A 22,213-nucleotide genomic window follows, 5' to 3' on the forward strand; every position below is an offset into this window, starting at 1 on the left:
ATTGTCTCGGGCGTTTGTTTTCCAGTGAGTAGGCAGTCTGCAGTGAGTAATCAGTCAGAAGGTCATGAATAGATTACGAATCATCAAGGCAAGCAACTGGAAACGTGGCCAGTGAATATTTACTAGGAGGCTGCTGACTCATGTGTCCTCTCTGGTCTTGTAGGGAGGGGTGGTGTGAGGGCGTGGTTCAGTGCTTCCCTCTTGTAGCTAGCTCAAGTCTCATCTCTTCTCCCTGAACAATATTGCCACACTAAGCCAGGGATTCCCAAACTTGGTCCTCAGACTCCAAGTTTGCATGTTTTTTTTTTGTTGTCCTAGCACTACACAGCTGATTCCTGTAATCAACTAATCATCCTTTGATAATTTGAATCGGCTGTGTAGTTTTAGTGCAAAATACAAAATGTGCACCCCCTTGGGGTCCTGAAGACTTGAGTTTGTGGAAATGCTGGCTTAGGACAAAGTTAAAAAATAGGTTTAAAATAATTCTTTGGCAACGTGGTAGTTGGTAAATATAAACTAGAATTTGCTTGCTAATTTTAAGTTGATGTTCGGGGAACATAAATTGAACTACTTTCTTTTTGAATCTTTCCTGCAAGTCTCTAAAAGTTTCCAAGAATTGCTGTTATTCATCGGCCTAAGATGCTGTTTGGGCAATTCCCTTCCTCATATATCTCATGTTCCTTCCATGATTTCAACAGATACTGTGAGGGACATAAGAGGGGATACGAGTGGTTGTCTTGCTGTTTTTTTTTTGAGCCCAGACATTTTAGCCTTTTCTAAATAAGACTGCTGACAGAACGCTTAAAGCGCATGAGAGTGAGTGAACTTCCAAAGGCCATGTCAGTGTGCAGCCCTGTCAAGAGAAATGGGTTAGTTTACAGTGGGTGGTTCCAGCTGAAAAATGTTACTCCTGAAAATTCTAAACAAGTTCCTGTTCAAAAATTGCCCATTTTTATGTGAACAATTTCAAAATGTGCATTTTTTTTAAAGGACGTGTGTTACAATCACCACTGGTCAAAACCAAAAAAGGTGCACAAAAAAAAAGGTCCCAGCTCTATCTCCTTTTTTCTCTCTGCAGTGAAGGAAGGTTGAGTCCTGTGGTGTAGATGGTATGTGGGGCTCACGCCCTCGTGCTATATGTTGGCCACAAGGTGTCCCTCCCCACAGTGTGTGCAGGTCATTACCCAAGGCCAGCAGCCGCAGTGTCCTTGGACCTGTATCTGCGTCATGGTAGACCTCCCTCAACTCATGGCATGTGGTGCCCCCCCCAAAATGAAGCAGATGCTGTTTAGCCATGACTAAACTTCTCTGCCTTCTAATGCAGTGGTCAAAGCAGGTAGCAATAGCTTTATTTATTTTTTCATAAATGTTTACATCACACACTCAAGTAGAACTCCTAGGGCTTACTTAAACAAATATATATATATATATATATATATATATATATAAAATGTTTTACTTGCTTGTAAAATTATTTAGCTTATTAAGTAGAAGTTCTGCGCCCCCCCCCCCCCCCCCCCCCAAGTCTGATTCTCTACTTGAATGTAATTGTAGAGGACCTTCCAGACCCAGCCCTGCCTCTAACCCACTGCAATTGAATTATCCTAGAAATGTTTTAACTCTCCATTTATCAACGTCAAGTTGTTCTCTTGGCAAATATGAGTTATGTTAGGAAAGATGAACAAAAAAAACTAAATATATATACAGATTGGCCTGCACATAAGTGAGGCTTTACATTTTTTGGGCTCCTATATTTGTTTTGACAGCATTGGTATGACTTGAATGTCTTATGAAACTTAGTGCAATATGCTCTAACAACCAATCATGCTCCGGACTGCTGGCCATTTCATAGCTATTTCCCCTGTACAGTCGGTGCCACTTCAGAAAACATAATTTTAAAGGAAATTCACATGAATGAGCAGGGGTGCAGTCCAGGCCCACCCACTGGGGAGCCAGGCCCAGCTAGTCAGAATGAGTATTTCCCCACAAAAGGGCTTTATTACAGACTGATATACTCAGTTTCATAAGCTGTCCGTGTGGGCCCCCCCCGTAGGTGAAACCAGATTTGGATGTCCTCGGCTGGCGTGGTTATACTTGGTCTAACGTTGTGAGGCCGGTTGGACATACTGCCAAATTCTCTAAAACATTGGTCGCGGCTTATGGTAGAGAAATGAACATTCTAAACTCTGGCAACAGCTCTGGTGGACATTCCTGCTGTCAGCATGCCAATTGTATGCCCCCTCAACTTAAGACATTTGTGGCGTTGTGACAACTGCACATTTTAGTGGCCTTTTATTGTCCCCAACACAGGGTGCACCTGTGTAATGATCATGTTCAATCAGCTTCTTGATATGCCAAACCTGTCAGGTGGATGGATTATCTTGGCAAAGGAGAAATGCTCTTGAACAGGGATGGAAACACATTTGTGCATTTTGAGAGAAATATGCTTTTTTTGTTCGTATGTAGCATTTCTAGAATTTTATTTCAGCTCATGAAACATGGGACCAACACTTTACGTGTGTGTGTCATATTTTCTTAGTCCTGTCTCTCAAAAGGTGCCATTTCTGTAACTATTGCAGTGCTGTAATAGCAAGAGTCGTGTGTGTGTGTGGCTTGGTTGTCTTAGCCAATTTGTGGTGGTAGAGTAGCTACTCCTGTGACGTGAACAAAATAAATGTCAGGGCTCATTGTAAGTGATGAAGTGCTATGCATTAATGTTCAAGGACACACACACACACACACACACACTGAAAAGGGCCCTTTGGAACACCCTGACCTTATCAACACAAAACTATGATTCTCCCGTAGTCTAGTACGGCCTGTGCATCTGCATGCTCCTTCCATGAAGTGCTAACTGCAGTCCTAAGAGATCAATAGTGTCATTTAGCTGAGAAACACTGAGGGGATGGTTTTGCCGTCACTTTGAAGTGGGTGGCTGACTATCTAGTTAGCAGATGTTTGTTTCGCATCAGCATCGATTCAGAAACGTTCTTTCAGAAATATTGTATACTTAGGACATGGAACGCCGTTGAACTTGCTTAGTCCAGGCAAATGAGGCCTATCTACTTCCCCCAGAGTCTGATCTCGTGCATGACGGTTTTATGTATCTGCGTCCAGTATGAAGGACATTAGGTGGTTTCGCTAGTTAGCAATTGCGCTAACGCCAGTTAGCAGCTTCCTTCAAACTGCACACATACAAATGAAAAATGTTACCCATGAGTTCATCTGAGGAAGTAAATAAAAGGTCTCTCTGCCAAAATCCTGAACTATCCCTTTAACTCGCATACCCAAGTAGACTTACGTTAACATTGTAAACTAATAGTGCAAAACCTACTGCTAATATCTGCAACTCTGTACAATGCATTTGTACACTTAACTAGATGCACTCACTGATGTCAGTCAGTGGTCATTGCAAAGCACTCACCAGAGAAACGTGATTAGGCTACTCTGTTTTTCACAATCTGAAAAACAGAAAATATTAATATCCATTAGTTTTTTTTTCTGTTCACAGAATTTCCTTAATCTGCATTTGCTGTACCTGCTCATATTTCTTTAAAAAAAAAAAATCCTTGATTTGATGTGGCTTGTGTGGAAGGTGAGGTTCCTTTTCCCACAGCATGCTCCCGCTCTTAACTCTAAACTGCCTAGTGTAGTGGAATTATCTGGCCCATACGCTACCAGGGTTTTCCACAAGTACATAGAGTAGCCAGCCAGGCGTCCCCGATCCATGAGTGCTTGCCCCCCCCAGAGTTAGATTTTTGTATTTTTTTCCTCCATCCGAAATACTCAGCGAAATGGAGAACTTTATCTTGTGTACGTCCCAGATAGAAACAATTTGTGACAGTGTAGAAAGACAACTTTTACAGTTTTAAATGTATGAATTCAGTGTATTTAGTAGTTTTGGGTATCATCTAGGGCTCTAGGCATATATGATCAGAACTATTTTCTAAGAGAACATTAAACCTGTCTTCTTGATTAGTCCTATTTACAGTTTTTACTGCAATATATATGAATTGTCACTGTTCATGTTATCTATTAACCTCTAGTGAGACCCCATCCCGTGAACGGGACCGTTGTCATCTGACACTAATTAGCATAACACAACGGACATAAATATTCCTAGAAAATATACCTATTCATGAAAATCACAAGTGAAATGTATTGGAACACAGCTTAGCCTTTTGTTAATCACCCTGTCATCTCAGATTTTCAAAATATGCTTTACAGCCAAAGTTAGACAAGCATTTGTAAGTTTATCGATAGCCTAGCATAGCATTTTGTCCAGCTAGCAGCAGGTAACTTGGTCACGGAAATCAGAAAAGCAATCAAATTAAATCGTTTACCTTTGAGCTTCAGATGTTTTCACTCACGAGACTCCCAGTTAGATAGCAAATGTTCCTTTTTTCCAAAAATATTATTTTTGTAGGCAAAATAGCTCCGTTTGTTCTTCACGTTTGGCTGAGAAATCGCCCGGAAATTGCAGTCACGAAAACGGCGAAAAATATTCCACATTAGCTCCATAATATCGACAGAAACATGGCAAATGTTGTTTATAATCAATCCTCAAGGTGTTTTTCAAATATCTATTCGATAATATATCCATCGGGACAATTCGTTTTTCAGTAGGACCGATTGGAGTAATGGCTACCTCTGTATTTTACGCGAGAGTCACCCTGGGAGCCATCAGTTGACCACTTGCGCAATGTAGCTGCTTACGGGTATTCTTCAACATAAATGCGTAAAACTACGTCACAATGCAACACCTTGGGGAATACGGAGAAAAAGTAATCTGGTTGATAGACAATTCACTGCTCAATAGGGACACATTGGAACGCAGAGCTTTCAAAACATGAGGCACTTCCGGATTGGATTTTTCTCAGGCTTTCGCCTGCAACATCAGTTCTGTTATACTCAGACAATATTTTTACAGTTTTGGAAACTTTAGTGTTTTCTATCCTAAGCTGTCAATTAAATGCATATTCTAGCAACTTGTCCTGACAAAATATCCCGTTTACTACGTTTTTCTCCAAAAATGAAAATACTGCCCCCTAGTCAAGGTTAAAACAAATTGCGTAAATGGCCCACCTTTATCTTGAAAAATTTAATTAATGTTTAAATTGAAAGGGTTTTCAGTCTTAAGCAGTGGTCTAAAGTGCCACCAATTTGGTCGCATATGCAACTAGATAGTTTGCTTTGTGACCAGGAGTTTTTTTTTTATTTTGGGCTATGCGACTATGGGAAAAAGTCTCCCAGATGATGATTTATTGTAATGTGGATTCGCTGTAGTGTTGAGTGCCCTAGAGACGAGCAAATGCAAAGTCGTTTAGCGTCTTGGTCGCTCCATTACTACAGTGGAGACGGCTTCCTTCTAGTTCAACCAGGTCAACAGATCTGACCTGTATTACAGAGCGCCACATTTTTTTTAACTTCCTATAGCGGCTCACTGGGACTGCTTTTTACATAGTGGGCTGTTCTAAAACTACTCATGTGTCGATGCCGTTAACCATTTGTTTCCTCTTTGTTCAGTCGTGTTATCTCATTGGCTAACTAGCTAAACCTGGTAACCTGAACAGTATATCCATACATTTGGGGGCACAGTGAGAACTTGATGTTCTTAAAGAGACGGTGTACAATTTTCTATGTAATGGCATCTCAACAGGAAATGGTGCTTTTACACAATGTAGCAACCTAATAGTCCACAAATGACTTTGTAATCTCAACGACGGGTATTCATATGAACATTATGGCTATTTATAATAAATAAATAAATGTATTTTCAGGGTTACATATTAGTTTCTAGCCCACCGCGTGCTTCAAAAGTAGCCTTTATTGGGCCGATATGAATTGTAGTTATCTCAATCAATAAAAATAAATCTTTCTTTGGTGTTCCTTACTTTGTTGGGAGTATCAGTGCCACAGTCTTAAAACCATAAATATGGTTTTATGTAGCCTAAATTTAATAAATTATCATTAGGTAGGGCTCTATAAAATCAGTTTTTGCATGATTCCATCTTGGGCTTTTCCCAAATATATAAATATATATTTTTTTGTCCACAATGTTCAAACCAGGAGACCATGTTGAAGGTCTGGGGGAAAAATATAATGAATGTAGATTTATGCGTGTAGTTAACATTCTTAATTCACACTTAGCGAGAGGCGGTTGTTGTATAGCGATGTGTTTTGTAGCCCACATTTTAATGGTCGAGTTTACAAAGCAAGTACCCACTAGATTGATTTTAAAATAATCATCGTCATTCTGGCAGGTAGGCTACTTCGTCGTTAACATTTTGAGAAGGTTAGCCTGTTTTCACTAGCGTCATCGCTAACGGCTACACAGAGGGAGACGAGAGCATCGCAGACGGCGACGTTTCTCATTGCCTCTTGAGAAAGTTGCAGGAAGTATGAATCATGGATGCATTCTGTTCATGTTTTATGATACACTTGGGCAAATTTAGTTCATTTTCAATCCATTTAGTTGGTTCCCTACTAAGAGAAATACTTTTGGATCCTGTTTCAATGCCTTGATTCCGTGAGGGCCATAATGGTCATATTTGGAATGAGGCTCTCCACTACCTATTGTTCCTGCAGTGATGATTTGCCATCTTCAAATGTTTTCATATTGTTTTTTTTGCAGGTAATCGCCAACAAGTCTAGGCCTACCAGTAGCATATGCACATTTTAAGGAGCTTAAGACTGTCAGCCAATCAACATCCGAGGCTCGAACCGCCCAGTTTATAATATTATGTATCCATCCACATTGCAGGATTTGAACGGCGAAAGGGGCGTAGGAGAGAGACTATCCAATCGAACACCTTTTTTAAAAAATGAGTCAACACTTGCTGTTCACTTGTCAATCAAAGCTCAGGACAACAATAGACTGCGCCACAACTCTGGCTGGCTGTATGAAACGTGCAAAATAAAATGTGTCAACAATTTAAGCTAAGTGGGTTTAGATTCATCGGTACCACTTGCATTACATGGGGGTGTGCAAATTCACTAGCGTCATGCTTTTTCCCCTCTCCTCCGTGTAAAGACATTTTACTGCAACGAACCACAACACCCACAAATTGTCCCCGGGAGGCAGGACAGACTGCGTTTCCCTGTCATCGCCTGCTTCGACAGGCTCCTATCCTATCAACAGATTGCGAGAAGATGCATATCGCTCATTCTAGCTTAGTCTGTCGAGCGCTCTCATCTAATTTTAAACTTTTAAAAAGAAAAGTAGCTACGTTGATATAAAGTCGGGGAAAAAAAATAGTCTGACCACGTAAAGGCCGGCTCTAATGGAAAACACTGGGTTGCTGCTCTAGTTCAAGTTTTATTAATGAACTTTAACCTGGAAGTATTTGTTGGAACTAATGTTATTTCTGTAAAGGCTTTCATTGCATTTAATCACAGGCTGTAATAAATCTTGCCACCTTTAAGTTTTTTATTTTTGATTCTCATGTTAGTAGCAGTTCTTTGTAGTTGGTAATTCTGCAGTGGTAGAATTCTTTGTCATATATATATATAAAAACCATGTGCACAATGAGTCTATTCTTAGGGGGAAAAAATAAAGCTGCTTATATGTTATTAGTCACCACCTACACGTGTGTATGTACTAAACAAAAATATAAGCTCGACGTGTAATGTGTCGATCCCATGTTTCATGAGCTGAAATTAAAGATCCCAGAAAATGTTCCATACGCACAATTTATAATTTCTCAATGTTGTGCATATTCCTGTTAGTGAGCATTTTTATCCTTTGCCAAGATGATGCATCCACCTGACAGGTGTGGCATATCACAAAGCTGATTTTTAAACAGTCATTGCATTAGTGCACCTTGTGCTGGGGGACAAAAGGCCACTCTAAAATGTGCAGTTTTGTCACACCATACAATGCCACAGATGTCTCATGTTTTGAGGGAGTGTACAAGTGGCATGTTGACTGCAGGAATGTTTCCAGAGAATTGAATAGACATTTCTCTAAAATAAGCTGCCTCCAACATTGTTTTAGAGAATTTTGGCAGACAACGTGTATGGTGTCGTGTGGGAGAGCGGTTTGCTGATGTCAATGTTGTGAATAGATTGGCCAATGCTGGGGTAATGGTACACATTTGCATTTTTATCAATGGCAATTTGAATGTACAGAGACCCTGAGAATATCCTGAGGCCCATTGTCGTGCCATTCAGCCACCGCCATCACCTCATGTTTCAGCATGATAATGCTCGGCCCCATGTCGCAAGAATCTGTACATAATTCCTGGAAGTTGAAAATGTCCCAGCTCTTCTGTGCCCCGCAGACTCACAAAATATGTCACCCATTTGCGCAAGTTTGGGATGCTCCCGATCAATGCGTTCCAATATCATCAACTTGGCGTTGAAGAGGAGTGAGAAAACATTCCACAATCAACTGCCTGATCAACTCTATGTGAAGGAGATGTGTTGCGCTGCATGAGGCAAATGGTCACACCAGATACTGACTGGTTTTCTGATCCACACCCCTACTTAATTAAAAAGGCATCTGTGACCAACGGATGCATATCTGTGTTAGCCATGTGACATCCATAGGAGATTAAGGAATTTATTTCAATTTACTGATTTCCTTCTATGTACTGGAACTCAGTGAAGTCTTTTGAAATTGTCATTTATAGTTTTGTTCAGCGTATTTTAGTAAGGGGTAGAAATGGCGATGAATAACTTTTTTGCTGTCGTGAAAGCAGTCCATTTGGAGCTAATCGAGAGTTCAGAGGGATTGCAGCATCCACAGGATGCCATTGTCCCACTGTCTCTATTGATTAACTGGCATGATTCATTCAGTAGAATGTCTTTCCCACTTACAAACACCCCAGCAAAGTGTCTTCTGAACCCTATTAATTAGCCTGGACACTAATCAATGAGACAACCTGCACCCCCCCCCTTTGGCCCTCCAAGACCAGGCTTGAGTAGAGGTACGTAATCCGACTAACTGAAACGACATGTAACCTGGAGCCAGATTTCAGTAGTGCAACACTAACTTTGTATGATAATATGACCGAGCCAGTATGTTTAGGTTCTAAAGGCAGCTGGTCATGAAATATTGACTAGTAAGAGTGTCAGAAGTAGACATCTTTTCACCTTAATTTAAACGGACACATTTACCCCTTTTTTAAATTAAGCTTTCTCTACTGTCTTTGCCAGGTGTAGTTGCTTTTCATGACGTGCATAGCCCCCCCCCCCCCCCCCCCCCCCCCCCCCCCCCTGTGTGAAAAGGGTTGTGGGATTCAAGAGAACCAGTAACTAAGCTTGCTGCATTTTAATGAGTCTTTTTAAAGGGAGTCTGCTCAGTGAGGTAAAATGGAGGTGGATGGGTTTAGCCTAGCACACTGGTTCAAAAAACTGTTTTATTTTTAATTTTTTTTTAAAGAACTGCTCAGCAAGGCCTCCAGGGGGACAAGATGCACCATGCTCAAATGCCAGGATGAGGCTGCTGGTTGGCTGCACACGCACAAAGCCTGTACTGGGACAGATTTTGAGGCAGAGCCTTGCCAAGTTCCATTTTCTAAGTGTTTATCTAAATGAAATATTCGTGCCTTGTAGCATTGTCTCCAGTGGGACAATGGCCAATGTTTATACTTTGTACTTCTAATTAAAGGTGGCGCTAAGAATGGGAGGTGACAAAGCAAGTCTTTCTTCCCTCAACATTTGGGTGTTTGGTGGCACCGTTGTCTGTTTTGGCCCAATTTGGAGAGACTAGGCTTTTTTTGTTTGTTTTGTTTTGTTGAAGTAATGTTAAGATTCTATTAGGGCAGAGCGAGTTGATATGTAAATGAACTTCATTCCCTCGTTCTCTTCCGCACTGACCTGTAAAAGGGTGACCGGTATGAAAGCATTATGGGGTTTTACCTTTCACCTGTTGCATTATTTTACACGTCGGGGTCCTGTATTCAGTGTTTCACAGAAGTGCTGAACTAGGATCAGGTTCTTATGATCTAAAAAGGCTAATCTGATCCTAGATTGCTGTGAATACGGTGCCTGTTAAGATGTTGAGGACCGGAGTGGGGGGTAGCGGTGCCTAACTTTACAACCTGATGTTCTTGGTATTCTCAGCTTAATGTATTTTTTAAATGTATTGATGGGATTTATTTCTTAACAAATCAGCCAGGTTTCAGTGGAGGCTTCCGAGAGGAGAGTGGCTCATAATAATGGAATGGTATCAAACACATGGAAACTGTGGTGGATGTATTTGATTCCGCTCCAGCCATTACATTGGGGAGGGAGGGGGAGGTTCTCTTCTGCACTGTTCAACCAATCCAGTAAATGTGGAGGAGGAGTTTGTAGTTGGACTCTGCAGAGGCTACAGCAAGAGTGAAGGCAGTTTTCTGTCAACCTAGGAGATGAGATGGAGCTCTTGTGAAGTTTCAAATGAGTGGATTTGTCTATTTCAGCCGCACCCGTTGCTGACAGGTGTATAAAATCAAGCACACAGCCACGCCCTCTCCGAAGAGAAACATTGGCAGTAGAATGGCCTTAGTGAAGAGCTCAGACTTTATTCAATGTGGCACCGTCATAGGATGCCACCTTTACAAAAAGGCAGTTTGCCAAATGTCTCCCCCACCCCCCCCCCCCCCCCCCCCCCCCTTTGCTAGAGCGTCCTTGGTCGACCATAAGTGCTGTTATTGTGAAGTAGAAACGTGTAGGAGCAACAACGTCTCAGCCGCAAAGTGGTAGGCCACACAAGCTCAGGAAATGGGACCGCTGAAGTGTTTGGCGCGTAAAAATTCTGTCCTCGGTTGGAACACTCACTACCGAGTTCCAAACTGCGTCTGGACACAACGTCGGCACAATACATATTTGTTGGGAGCTTCATGCATTGGGTTTCCATGGCTGAGCATGGAAGACTAAGCACAAGACTTAAGATCACCATGCGCAATGCAAAGCGTCGACTGGAGTGGTGTGACGCTCGCTGCCGTTGGACTTTGGGACAGTGGAATCTGGGTTTGGCTGACGCAAGAAGAACACTACCTGCCCCAATGCATTGTGGCAACTGTAAAGTTTGGTGGCAGATGAATAATGGTTTGAGCTGAGCCCATAAGTTCCAGTGACTGGGAAACCTTAACGCAACAGCATGCATACAATGACATCATAGACGATTCTGTGCTTCCAACTTTGTGGCAACGGTTTTTGGCAAGTCCCTTTCCTGTTTCAGCATGACATTGCCCCCCCCCGTGCGCAAAGTGTGGTCCGTACAGAAATGGTTTGTCAATTTGGTGTGGAAGAATTTGACTGACCTGCACAGAGCCCTGACCGAAACCTCAACAAACACCTTTGGGAAGAATTGGACCGCCGACCTCAGGCTAGGCCTAATCGCCCAACATCAGTGCCCGACCTCATGAATGGAAGCAAGTCCCTGCAGCAATGTTCCAGAATCTAGTGCAAAGCCTTCTCCACTCTTCAGGGGCTGTTATAGCAGCAAAGGGGGGGCCAACTCCATATTTATACCCGTGATTTTGTAATGAGCCGTTCGATGGGATGTTCCACATACACACACTACATGGCCAAAAGTGTTTTCAGTAAACCAGCCAGTTCTGACAGTCAAACTTTTTTTTAAATATATATATATTTTTTATAAATTCTAACGACTCAATGGATTATTAACCTTGAGGTGAAGTGTAGGCCCTACATTGATATTTGGTCTGGAGATGAAAATGAAATGAATCCATTGTTTTGATCATCTGAAGGGCTGTCATTTAATGTTAAAAGCCACACCAGTCAGATGAAGGGCTGTTCAAGCATGACTAAGCGCAGAAAAGCCAGAGTACACACCATGTTGGAAATAATTCTAGCCCCGCCATGTTCAGCCTAACTGATCTCATTATGGTGTCCTTGTGACTGCCACTACTGTTGTAAAGAGCTGTGTAATTCTGTGCGGTCAGCTGTAGAGCCCTAGTTTAGTTACAGCATTGACCTTGGTAGAGGGGACATTACTACCTAAAAGCCTGTTGATGTTGCCTCACTGTAGAAGTTTGGCATACTCTGTTGGTTTTAGGTTGACTGTCCTGGTTGCTGGCTTTGGCTTTTTTTTTTGACTGCCTGAAACATAAATCATAAAGGGGAAACATGCATTGTGATAATACTCTAAATATTCATTAGAAATGCTGCCGTCTAACAACTTAACCTTTAACCTGTCGTTCAACTATAGTTGTCTAACAAGAAAACACGCTAGCTTGGTTTTGTCTCATCAAAATTCAATAATTTGTAATCTTCCTCGAACACTTGTAGCCAGCCAATGGGTAAATACAGAAAGGTTTGTTTCAATTGAGATGTGTTAAGGTACATCATGTGGGTTATGATGTACAGCGCTAAGAGTCATGGGTAAAACTGAAGGTGTTTTATTCTTTTCAGCTTTGTCCGGCTAAGTCAACATAAGTGACTATTGGAATTCACGGGGAGACGATAAACCATTGATTTTAAAGTGTGTTTGTTTCAAACAATTCAAAGCAAGTTGTCTTTTCATAGTTCGATGTCGGTCTGTTGCCAGTGGCAACATTGCTTCTGGATTGCACTTTTGTGCATGTATTTGAGTGGGCTGCAGATTCTCGTGTCTATTAAACTACCCTGAGTATCGAACCATTTTGCAGTTGTGACTTCAAGAGCTCAAACAGTCCTGTTCCTACCAATAAAATATTGATTTTTATAATGCAACACAGGGGCTTAGTCTTGTGTTCATATTTTAAAGAAATGCATACATGAATTGACTTGTCATTATCCCAAACATCATATTGACATGTAATTGTAAATTAGAGCGTGCTGGTCATCAGGGCTCAGACATAACTGTAACATATTAGGATTTTGACGGTGTTTCTGCGTTGGTTTTATTAGTCGCAAAGGTAGTGACTTCACGATAAGAGCCCATGTGTGCTGATTGCATGTTTGCACTAAACTGAGTAGCACTTGATACATGTACATTGAGCAAAAATATAAACACAACATGTAATGTGTTTGGTTTCATGAGCTGAAATAAAAGATCCCAGAAATGTTCCAGACAAACGAGAAGCTTATTTCTCCCCCAAAAATGTGACATTTGTTTATCGCTGCCAAGATAATCCATCCACCTGACAGCTGTGGCATATCAAGAATCTGCTTAAACGGTATCATCAATACACAGGGGGGTACCTTGTCCTCGGGACAAAAGGGCACGAAAATGTGCAGTTTTGTTACAACGCAATGCCACAGATGTCTCAACTTTTGAGGGCGCGTGCAATTGGCATGCTGACTACAAGCATGTCCACCGTTGAATGTTCATTTCTCTACCATAAGCCGCCTCCAATGTCGTTTTAGAGAATTTGGCAGTACCTTCAACCGGCCTCACAATCACATACCACGTGTATGGCATCGTGTGGGCGAGCAGTTTGCTGATGTCGACATTGTGGAAAAAAAATGCCCCATGGTGGGGTTATGGTATGGGGCATGCATAAGCTAGACAATGAACACAATTGCATTTTATCGATGGCAATTTGAATGCACAAAGATACCTTGAGATCCTGAATCTGCCGCCATCACCTTATGTTTCAGCATGGTGATGCACGGGCCAAGGTCGCACTGCTCTGTACAACATTCCCGGGAGGCTGAAAATGTCAGTTCTTCCATGGCTTGCATACTCATACACCCATTGAGCATGTTTTGGATGTTCTGGATCACCGCCCACGACGGAGTTTTCCAGTTCCCTCCAATATCCAGCAAAATTCGCACCGCCATTGAGGAGGGGGACAACATTCCACAGGACACAATAAACAGCCTGATCAACTCTATGTGACGGAAGTGTGACGCTGCATTAGATATGGTCACACTAGATACTGGCTGGTTTTCTGATCCACCTGACCCCTACCTTTTTTAAGGTATCTGACCAACCGATGCATATCTGTATTCCCAGTCATGTGACATCCCATAGCTTGGGGCCTAATTAATATATTTTAATTGACCAATGAAAAAAAATAATAATAATGTTTTAACTGTAACAGCCTTTGAAATGGTTGCCTCTATTTTTTTGGGGGGGGGGGGGGGTGTCAGATTTAACACTTCCACTGCTTTGAGAGGTTTCCTTTTTCCAAGTCATGCTTAGCTTTGTTTTCTGGTTACATTTATGGCAGTTAAAGATTTTTTTTATTTTTTTATTTTTTTAACTAAGTGATGTTTCCATTTGACTACAGCTTTAAAAAAAATATATGTATGTATGTATATGTAATACCATAGTCTCCAGAGGGAGATCTGTCATGCTTTGTTGTGGTTGAACTGGACCTTCCTCAGACTTCGACTGTGGCGAAACGTATCCACTTTGATTATTAGTGATTTTGATGTAGCAAGGCTTAGACAGCCTTGTCTACCCTGATGAAGACAGCTTGGCTGTCGAAACGTTGGTATTACATTTTTGCATCTGAGCTCCTAGAGTGTGCGGCTCTTATTTTCAAGTTTTCTACTCCGCTAGCCAGCACACTAAATAGGTGTGCGTTTATTTTTCTTCTAAATCGCAAGGCTTGGATTTACCTGACTTGTTGTGGTTATAACCTGGCTTAGGGTTATAAAGACCTGACTGTAGCCCAATGTGTCTCATGTGATCAAGCAAAATGTAATTTTGAATGACATCAGATTGGGGGGAAGGTGCTTTTAAGTGCTTTGTGAGCTACTTGATCATTGGTTAGTGAATGTCAGCATAATAAAAAGCAGTGGTTCTATATCGGGCGAGCTTCAGATGTAAGCTGTACTGTGCAACTCTATGGGTTTTTACTCTGACGCAGCCCATCCATTCAACTAATTATCATTACTCATGCTTGTTGTTCCTGTTTTGCGTGGCCTGATTTTTTTTTTTTTTCTTCTAACTCCCTACAGATATTTCCTCCCGTTTCATTTCTGCTCCTTCCTAAAGATGACTTACTTATTATGACCTACACTCTCCCAACAATGAAGTGATTTCCCCCCCCCCCCCCCCCGACTTGCTTTTGTTCCGTTGAATCTAACATGCAGTGCTTCTTGTGTCCCATATTTGCAGACGGCAACTCCAAACTAACATGGCAGTCAGACTGTGCGACGTGGCTTCTCTGCTTAGAAGTGGTTCGTGGGCGGCAGAGCCTTGGACTGGGGTTGGTTGCACTTCATCTTCAATTCATTTGGGCCAAATTTTATTTTTTTAAATGCTCATCGTGTCAGGCCATACCAAGGACTGACTAGCTCTCACCAATTTTGCCAGAAATGTATTTTGTGTTCAATATTAGGCTAATTTACGGTTGCTTTTCCACTTTGGTTACGAGAAACTTGTGGTAGTCTGTCCCTTTGGTATGGTCTAAAACTGTCACTTTGATAATGACTGTGAATGTATGCACTTAAAGTAGTATAGCATTTGAAATACTTGTAGGGAGATGTAGTTTTTTTGTAGAAGGTCCCTTGCACTTTTTTTTGTTTTTGTAGTCCCAGTATTTTCACGGTTGTAGTCTAGCAACTGTATTTGTATTCACAACACTGACTTGAATGATGGAGATGACCTACTGATTTTCACGGTCCGTTAGGGCTGGGAATTGCCAGGGACGTCACGATACTTAGGTGGCGATAGGATATATTTTGCGATTTCTTTATGTATTGTGATTCAATATTGAGATTTGATGTTCCAAACATATTGCTCACTAGGTCTGCTGCAGAGAATAAGAAAATGTGATTTTGATCAGTCATGGAAATGCTGAGAAAATGATGGCTCACTATTTACAAAGATGGAGAACAAGCTACAGGATGAAAAATACCTGAGTTTTGGCGAAGTTACTGCCAACTAGCGCTGGCTAACGCAACCTAGCAAAAAATGAATCAATCCTTGGAGTCAAAGTAGCGATATTTCGGCCAAAATAATATTGTGGTATGCCCCCCTTTTTAAAATTATAATTACATTTCCCCCCCCAATCATTACTATATATATGGTCGTGGCCAAAAATATTGGCACCCTTGCAATTTTTTGTCAAATAATGCCCCATTTCTATCAGAAAACGTAAGTTCACATACAATTTAGGTTGAAGTCATTAAAAATTGTTTTTCAACCACTCCACAAATTTCTGGTTAACAAACTATAGTTTTGGCAAGTCGGTTAGGACATTTTCCCAACAATTGTTTACAGACCGATTTTACATTTTATTTTTTTAAAACATTTAAAAAAAATTCACTATCACAATTCCAGTGGGTCAGAAGTTTACATATACATTATGTTGACTGTGCCTTTTTACACAGCTTGGGAAATTCCAGAAAATGTCATGGCTTTAGAAGCTTCTGATAGGCTAATTTACATAATTTGAGTCAATTGAAGGTGTACCTGTGGATGTATTTCAAGGCCTACATCTTCACACGGTCCTTGGCTGTTATTCTGGGATTGATTTGCACCTTACGCACCAGGGTGTGTTCATCTCTAGGAGACAGAACGCGTCTCCTTCCTGAGCGGTATGACGGCTGCGTGGTCCCATGGTGTTTATACTTGCATACTATTGTTTGTACAGATGAACGTGGTTCCTTCAGGCGTTTGGAAATTGCTCCCAAGGATGAACCAGCCTTGTGGAGGTCTACAATTATTTTTCTGAGGTCTTGGCTGATATTTATATTTATTTATCTTTCCCATGATGTCAAGCAAAGAAGCACTAAGTTTAAAGGTAGGTCTTGAAATACATCCAGGTACACCTCCAATTGACTCAAATTATGTCAATTAGCCTATCAGAAGCTTCTAAAGCCATGACATCATTTTCTGGAATTTTCCCAAGCTGTCAACTTAATGTATGAACTTCTGACCCACTGTAATTGTGATACAGTGAAATAATCTGTCTTAACATTTTTGGGAAAAATGATGTCATGCACAAAGTAATGTCCTAACCAACTTGCCAAAACGTATAGTTTGTTAACCAGAAATTTGTGGATTGATTGAAACACTTAACTCGTTTATGTAAACCTCCGACTTCAACTGTATGTATACACACAGTGCATTCTTACGTTACAACCTTATTCTAAAATGGATGAAATATTTTTTTTTCCCTTCAATCCACACACTAACCCATAATGGTGCTTCCAGAGGAAGTTTGGGACTCGGTAGTGGGTGTTGCAACCAAGGACAGACTGTTTTTACATGCTTCAGCACTTTGTGGTCCCATTCTGAGAACTTGTGTGGCTTACCACTTCTTGGCCAAACAGTTTTTGCTCCTAGATCAGGGCTCCCCAACCACCTTCCTGGAGATCTACTGTCCTGTGGGTTTTCAGTCCAACCCTAATATAACACATCTTGATTATAATTTAGCTGCTCAACAAGACCTTAACTAGCTGAATCAGATATGCTAAATTATGGTTGACTGAAAACCCTCAGGACTGTAGATCTCCAGGAAGAGGGTTGGGCAGCCCTGTCCTAGACGTTTCCACTTCACAATAACAGCACTTACGGTAGACCGTGGGCAGCTCTAGCAGGGCAGAAACCTGACACTGACTTGTTGGGAAGGTGGAATCCTATGACGGTGCGACGTTAAGTCACTGAGCTCTTCAGTAAGGCCATTCTACTGCCAATGTAGAAAAGCAGCCCATCGGCACCTCTCTGATTCTGAGGTTGGGCAAAATGCGGACGACAAATTTCAGTTGTACAATTGACTAGGTATCCCCCTTTCCCTGTCACTCAATCAGGCAGGCACAGGTGCCAGTTCTCCGGCAGATTACTGTTCGTTTCCAAATTGCTATCAGCAAAATGCTAGTTAGTCTTAGCAAGCTGCACATATGCAATTCTGGTTAGGAAACTTTAGCTCTAATACAGTGGTGGTATACCTAGATCTGCATATTTGTGCTACCACATGTTCTGAATCGGACAGGAATGGGAGGAGAATTTTCAGTGTTCAAATGTCACTAGGGTCCCCTGGGAAACACTATTCCAATCATATACTTGTTTCATTGCTATGATTCTAACAGTTCACCCAAGTTTGTTTTGGAAGTCTCAATAGCGATATTTGGTCCACGTTTAGTTGCAAACAACCTATTGTGCAAACCTACCACAGTGCAGAATCTCACTTTAGTTGATCTGTGTTTTCTGCCAGCTTGATATCCGCTTGACAATGATGAGTTTCTCTTATTGGCCTCTTAAGAGGCAGCAGCCATTTTGGTTTCCCTTAACACTTCTCCACTTAACACTTATTCAAAGGCAGTCGATGCACCTCTGTCTCATATTTGAGATGCCATTTTGAAGGATGGGTTAGTTAAAATTGACGGAATTAATTTATTTCTGACTAGTCTTGACCAGGGCCGACTTAACTGTAATTATGGAACCAGGAAGTTGATAACTTGATTACAGTAACACATTGCACTTTTCATGGTCCTTTTAAGGTCCCATCCCTGTTACACGAAGGGAAATGACACATTGCTGCTAAGACTATAACCTTTGCTATAGTCTTAGAAGTGAAATGTATATAGGCCCTAGGCAGAGGGTACAAATAGTTTTCGCCCTTCTGGAAACTTACTTCTCAGAACTAAGGATCCAAATCACTTTTTTTGCGCGTGTTATTTTACACATTCAAGTTTCCACTATGCTTTTCTCTCGCCCTCCTTCTGAACCCTCAACCCATTTGATCAACATGATGTACCCTATGCCTACCTCAACAATCATATATATACACGTGTGTGTGTGTTCATTCAAATCACCACCAGGTTTTTTTTTTTCAGCTGTTCAGAAATAAATACAAAAAATGACTACCGTTAAAAAGTGTCACTTAGCAAATGTCCTTGTTTTTGGAGGAAACCGAAGATCTCGTACAACGCTGTGTACTACTCCCTCCACAGAACAGCGCAAACTGGCTCTAACCAGAGTAGAAAGAGGAGTGGGAGGCCCCGGTGCATAACTGAGGCCAGCATTCCGGAGTCTCCTCTTCACTGTTGACGTTGAGACTGGTGTTTTGCGGGTACTATTTAATGAAGCTGCCAGTTGAGGACTTGTGAGCCGTCTGTTTCTCAAACTAGACACTCTAATGCACTTGTCCTCTTGCTCAGTTGTGCACCGGGACCTCCCACTCTCATGTTAGTGCCAGTTTGCACTATTTTGTGAAGGGAGTAGTACACAGCGTTGTATGAGATCTTTAGTTTCTTGGCAATTTCTCACATGGAATAGCTTTCATTTCTCAGAACAAGAATAGACTGAGTTTCAGAAGAAAGTTCTTTGTTTCTGGTCATTTTGAGCCTGCAATTGAACCCACAAATGCTGATGCTCCAGATACTCAACTAGTCTGAAGCAGGCCAGTGTTATTGCTTCTTTAATTAGCACAACAGTTTTCAGCTGTGCTAGCATAATTGCAAAAGGGTTTTCTAGCCTTTTTGAAATGTTAAACTTGGATTAGCTAACACAACATGCAATTGGAACACAGGAGTGATGGTTGCTCTGAATACATATTCAATTTTAAAAAATCAGGTTTCAAGCATTTTTACAACATGAACAATATCTACACTGTATTTCTGATCAATTTGATGTTATTTTAATGGACCATGAGGGCATTTCTTTCGGAAACAAGGACATTTCTAAGTGACGCCAAACTTTGTGTGTGATGAGAACAAAATATAAATGCAACATGTAAAGTGTTGGTTTCATGAGCTGAAATAAGAGCCCAGAAATTTTCCAGATGCACAAAACTTATTTCTCTCAAATGTTTTGTGCAAAAAGGTACCGTGACGAGATCTTGAGGCCCATTGTCATGACCTTCATCTGCCACCATCATTACCTCATGTTTCAGCATGATGATGCACGGCCCCCATGTCGCAAGGATCTGTACACACTTCCTGGAAGCTGACAATGTCCCTGTTCTTCCATGGCCTGCATACTCACTAGACATGTCACCCATTGAGCATGTTTGGGATGCTCTGGATCGACGTGTACGACAGCGTGTTCCAGTTTCCGCCGATATCCAGCAACTTCGCACAGCCATTGAAGAGTTGGACAGCATTCCACAGGCCATGATCAATAGCCATATCAACTCTGTGAAAATGTGTTGCAAATGGTGCTCAAATTTCTGATCCACTCCCCTACTTTTTTTTGTTTATCCTGCATAGAAATCTGTCTTTAGTTCCACATATTCTGGAACCGCAGCCACCGAATTCTATAATGGGGATACAATAGCCTATGCCTGTAACACACGGGTCTGGGAGGGATGTGTTTTCAGGTTTTAAGTTATTTAGGCCTAATAGTAATAACCTTGAGTACTCTGTGATAACTAGCATAGTGTTCAATAGCCTTTTTATAAATTGGTGTTCATGTAATTGTATTCTGTTGATTTTTTTATAGTTCAGGTCCAACTTTACTCTTCCCAAAAGTGAGGCAATAATTTGGCTTCAGTTTGAATGCAATCCTCCATGTGAAGAGCATCCTTTTAACTATCCAATTTGTCAGCTTGCTGTTGAATTTATTAACCTTAGCTGGCATCAAATACATGTGTATTTGAGTATCTGGTATTTAATATAACTTTTTAATTGTATAACTGTGCGCATTTAAATATACAAGTGTTTTTATTTGAGTATTTTAAGGGTTATTTGTGAAAGTTTACCAAAATTGTATTTTACAGTTTTCAAATACTGGGGTTAACCTCTCTAGGGTACGTGGGATGCTAGCGTCCCATCTGGCCAACATCCAGTGAGATTGCAGAGTGCCAAATTCAAACACAGAAATAGTCATTATAAAAATTCAGAAAACAAAACATATTTTACATAGGTTTAAAGATGAACTTCTTGTGAATCCAACCACAGTGTCATATTTATAAAATGCTTTTTGGCGAAAAGCATACCTAGCCCAGAACATAGCCCAGGTCGACAAATTATTACAAACCGTAACCAGCCAAGCAGAAGGGTTACAAAACTCAGAAATAGAGAAAATGAATCCCTTGCCTTTGATCTTCATATGGTGTTAATCAGAAGACATTCATTTACTCAATAAATCTTCCTTTTGTTCAATGAAGTCTCTATATATTCAAAAACCTCAGTTTTGTTTGCGTTTTCTTCAGTAATCCACAGGCTCAAACTCAGTCAAAACAGGCAGACAAAAAAATCAAAAATGTATCTGTAAAGTTCATAGAAACATGTCAAACGATGTTTATATTCAATCCTCAGGTTGCTTTTAGCCTAAATTATCTATAATATTTCAACCGGACAATAACGTTGTCAATATAAAAGGTAAACAAGAAATGCACATGCACCTGAAAAAACTCTGCGGCACGTTAAGGTCCACTCGTTCACACTGGTCTTACTCCCTCATTTATAAGAAGTGGTCTAGTGGAAGGCATAGGATCTGCAAATTGAGTCCTATGTCAATGGATACTGTAATGGCATTGAATAGAAAACTACAAAACAAACAACTTCCTGAATGGATTTTTCTCAGGTTTTCGCCTGCTAAATCAGTTCTGTTATACTCACAGACACTATTTTTAACAGTTTTGGAAACTTTAGAGTTTTCTATCCAAATCTACCAGTTATATGCATATCATATCTTCTGGGCCCGAGTAGCAGGCCATTTAATTTGGGCATGCTTTTCATCCAAAATTCCAAATGCTGCCCCCTACCCTAGAGGTAAATGCATTTTAGAATTTAAAATGCTTTCCAAGTTTTAATTACAAATTCGTTAATATAAAAACAAATGTGTATTTTCAAATAAAAGATGTGAAAACCTTGACTGTATGTAGAAGTAATTCATGTTTTTGAAGTAGTGTTTTGTATTTTTCTGTCTTTTTTTAGCAGGTAATTGCAGCCATGGAAACACAGCTGTCCAATGGGCCCACTTGCAACAACACGAGCAACGGCCCCTCAACAATCTCAAACAACTGCTCATCTCCGGTCGAGTCGGGGAGCATGGAGGACAGTAAAACTAACTTGATAGTAAACTACCTGCCTCAGAACATGACCCAAGAAGAGCTCAAGAGTTTGTTTGGGAGCATCGGGGAAATTGAGTCCTGTAAATTAGTTCGAGACAAAATAACAGGTAAGGTATGCAGATGCCATTGAATTGTTAACAGGTGCTCAATTGTTGTTTTTTTTTAAGTTGTAAATGTTAATTTTTTTTGGGGGGGGGGGTATATCAGTTGAGACAACAGCCATGTGGTGGTTTATGGGTGGATGATGTCATGGGCATTTGTCTCTATTGCATACATTCCCCCCCCCCCCCCTCGCTAACGTGATGCCATTTTATTCTCCAGTGTCATGAATTATGGAACGTTGTGCTTTTTATCCCCAATTA

General features: G+C 40.9%; 1 protein-coding gene across 3 annotated transcripts in view; it reads left to right on the top strand.

Annotated features, from left to right (window-relative positions):
* The window catches only part of LOC139379494 (ELAV like neuron-specific RNA binding protein 2), a 46,105-nt gene that overhangs the window by 3,861 nt on the left and 20,031 nt on the right, over positions 1-22,213 (top strand). For all 3 annotated transcript variants that reach the window (XM_071122312.1, XM_071122311.1, XM_071122313.1), the window contains exons 2-3: positions 15,005-15,095; positions 21,715-21,958. In XM_071122312.1, the coding sequence (XP_070978413.1) occupies positions 15,024-15,095; positions 21,715-21,958 (316 nt within the window). In that variant the 5' untranslated portion in view covers positions 15,005-15,023. The remainder of the gene's footprint in view (positions 1-15,004; positions 15,096-21,714; positions 21,959-22,213) is intronic.

The sequence above is a fragment of the Oncorhynchus clarkii genome, chromosome 21 (assembly GCF_045791955.1).
Source record: "Oncorhynchus clarkii lewisi isolate Uvic-CL-2024 chromosome 21, UVic_Ocla_1.0, whole genome shotgun sequence".
NCBI lineage: Eukaryota > Metazoa > Chordata > Actinopteri > Salmoniformes > Salmonidae > Oncorhynchus > Oncorhynchus clarkii.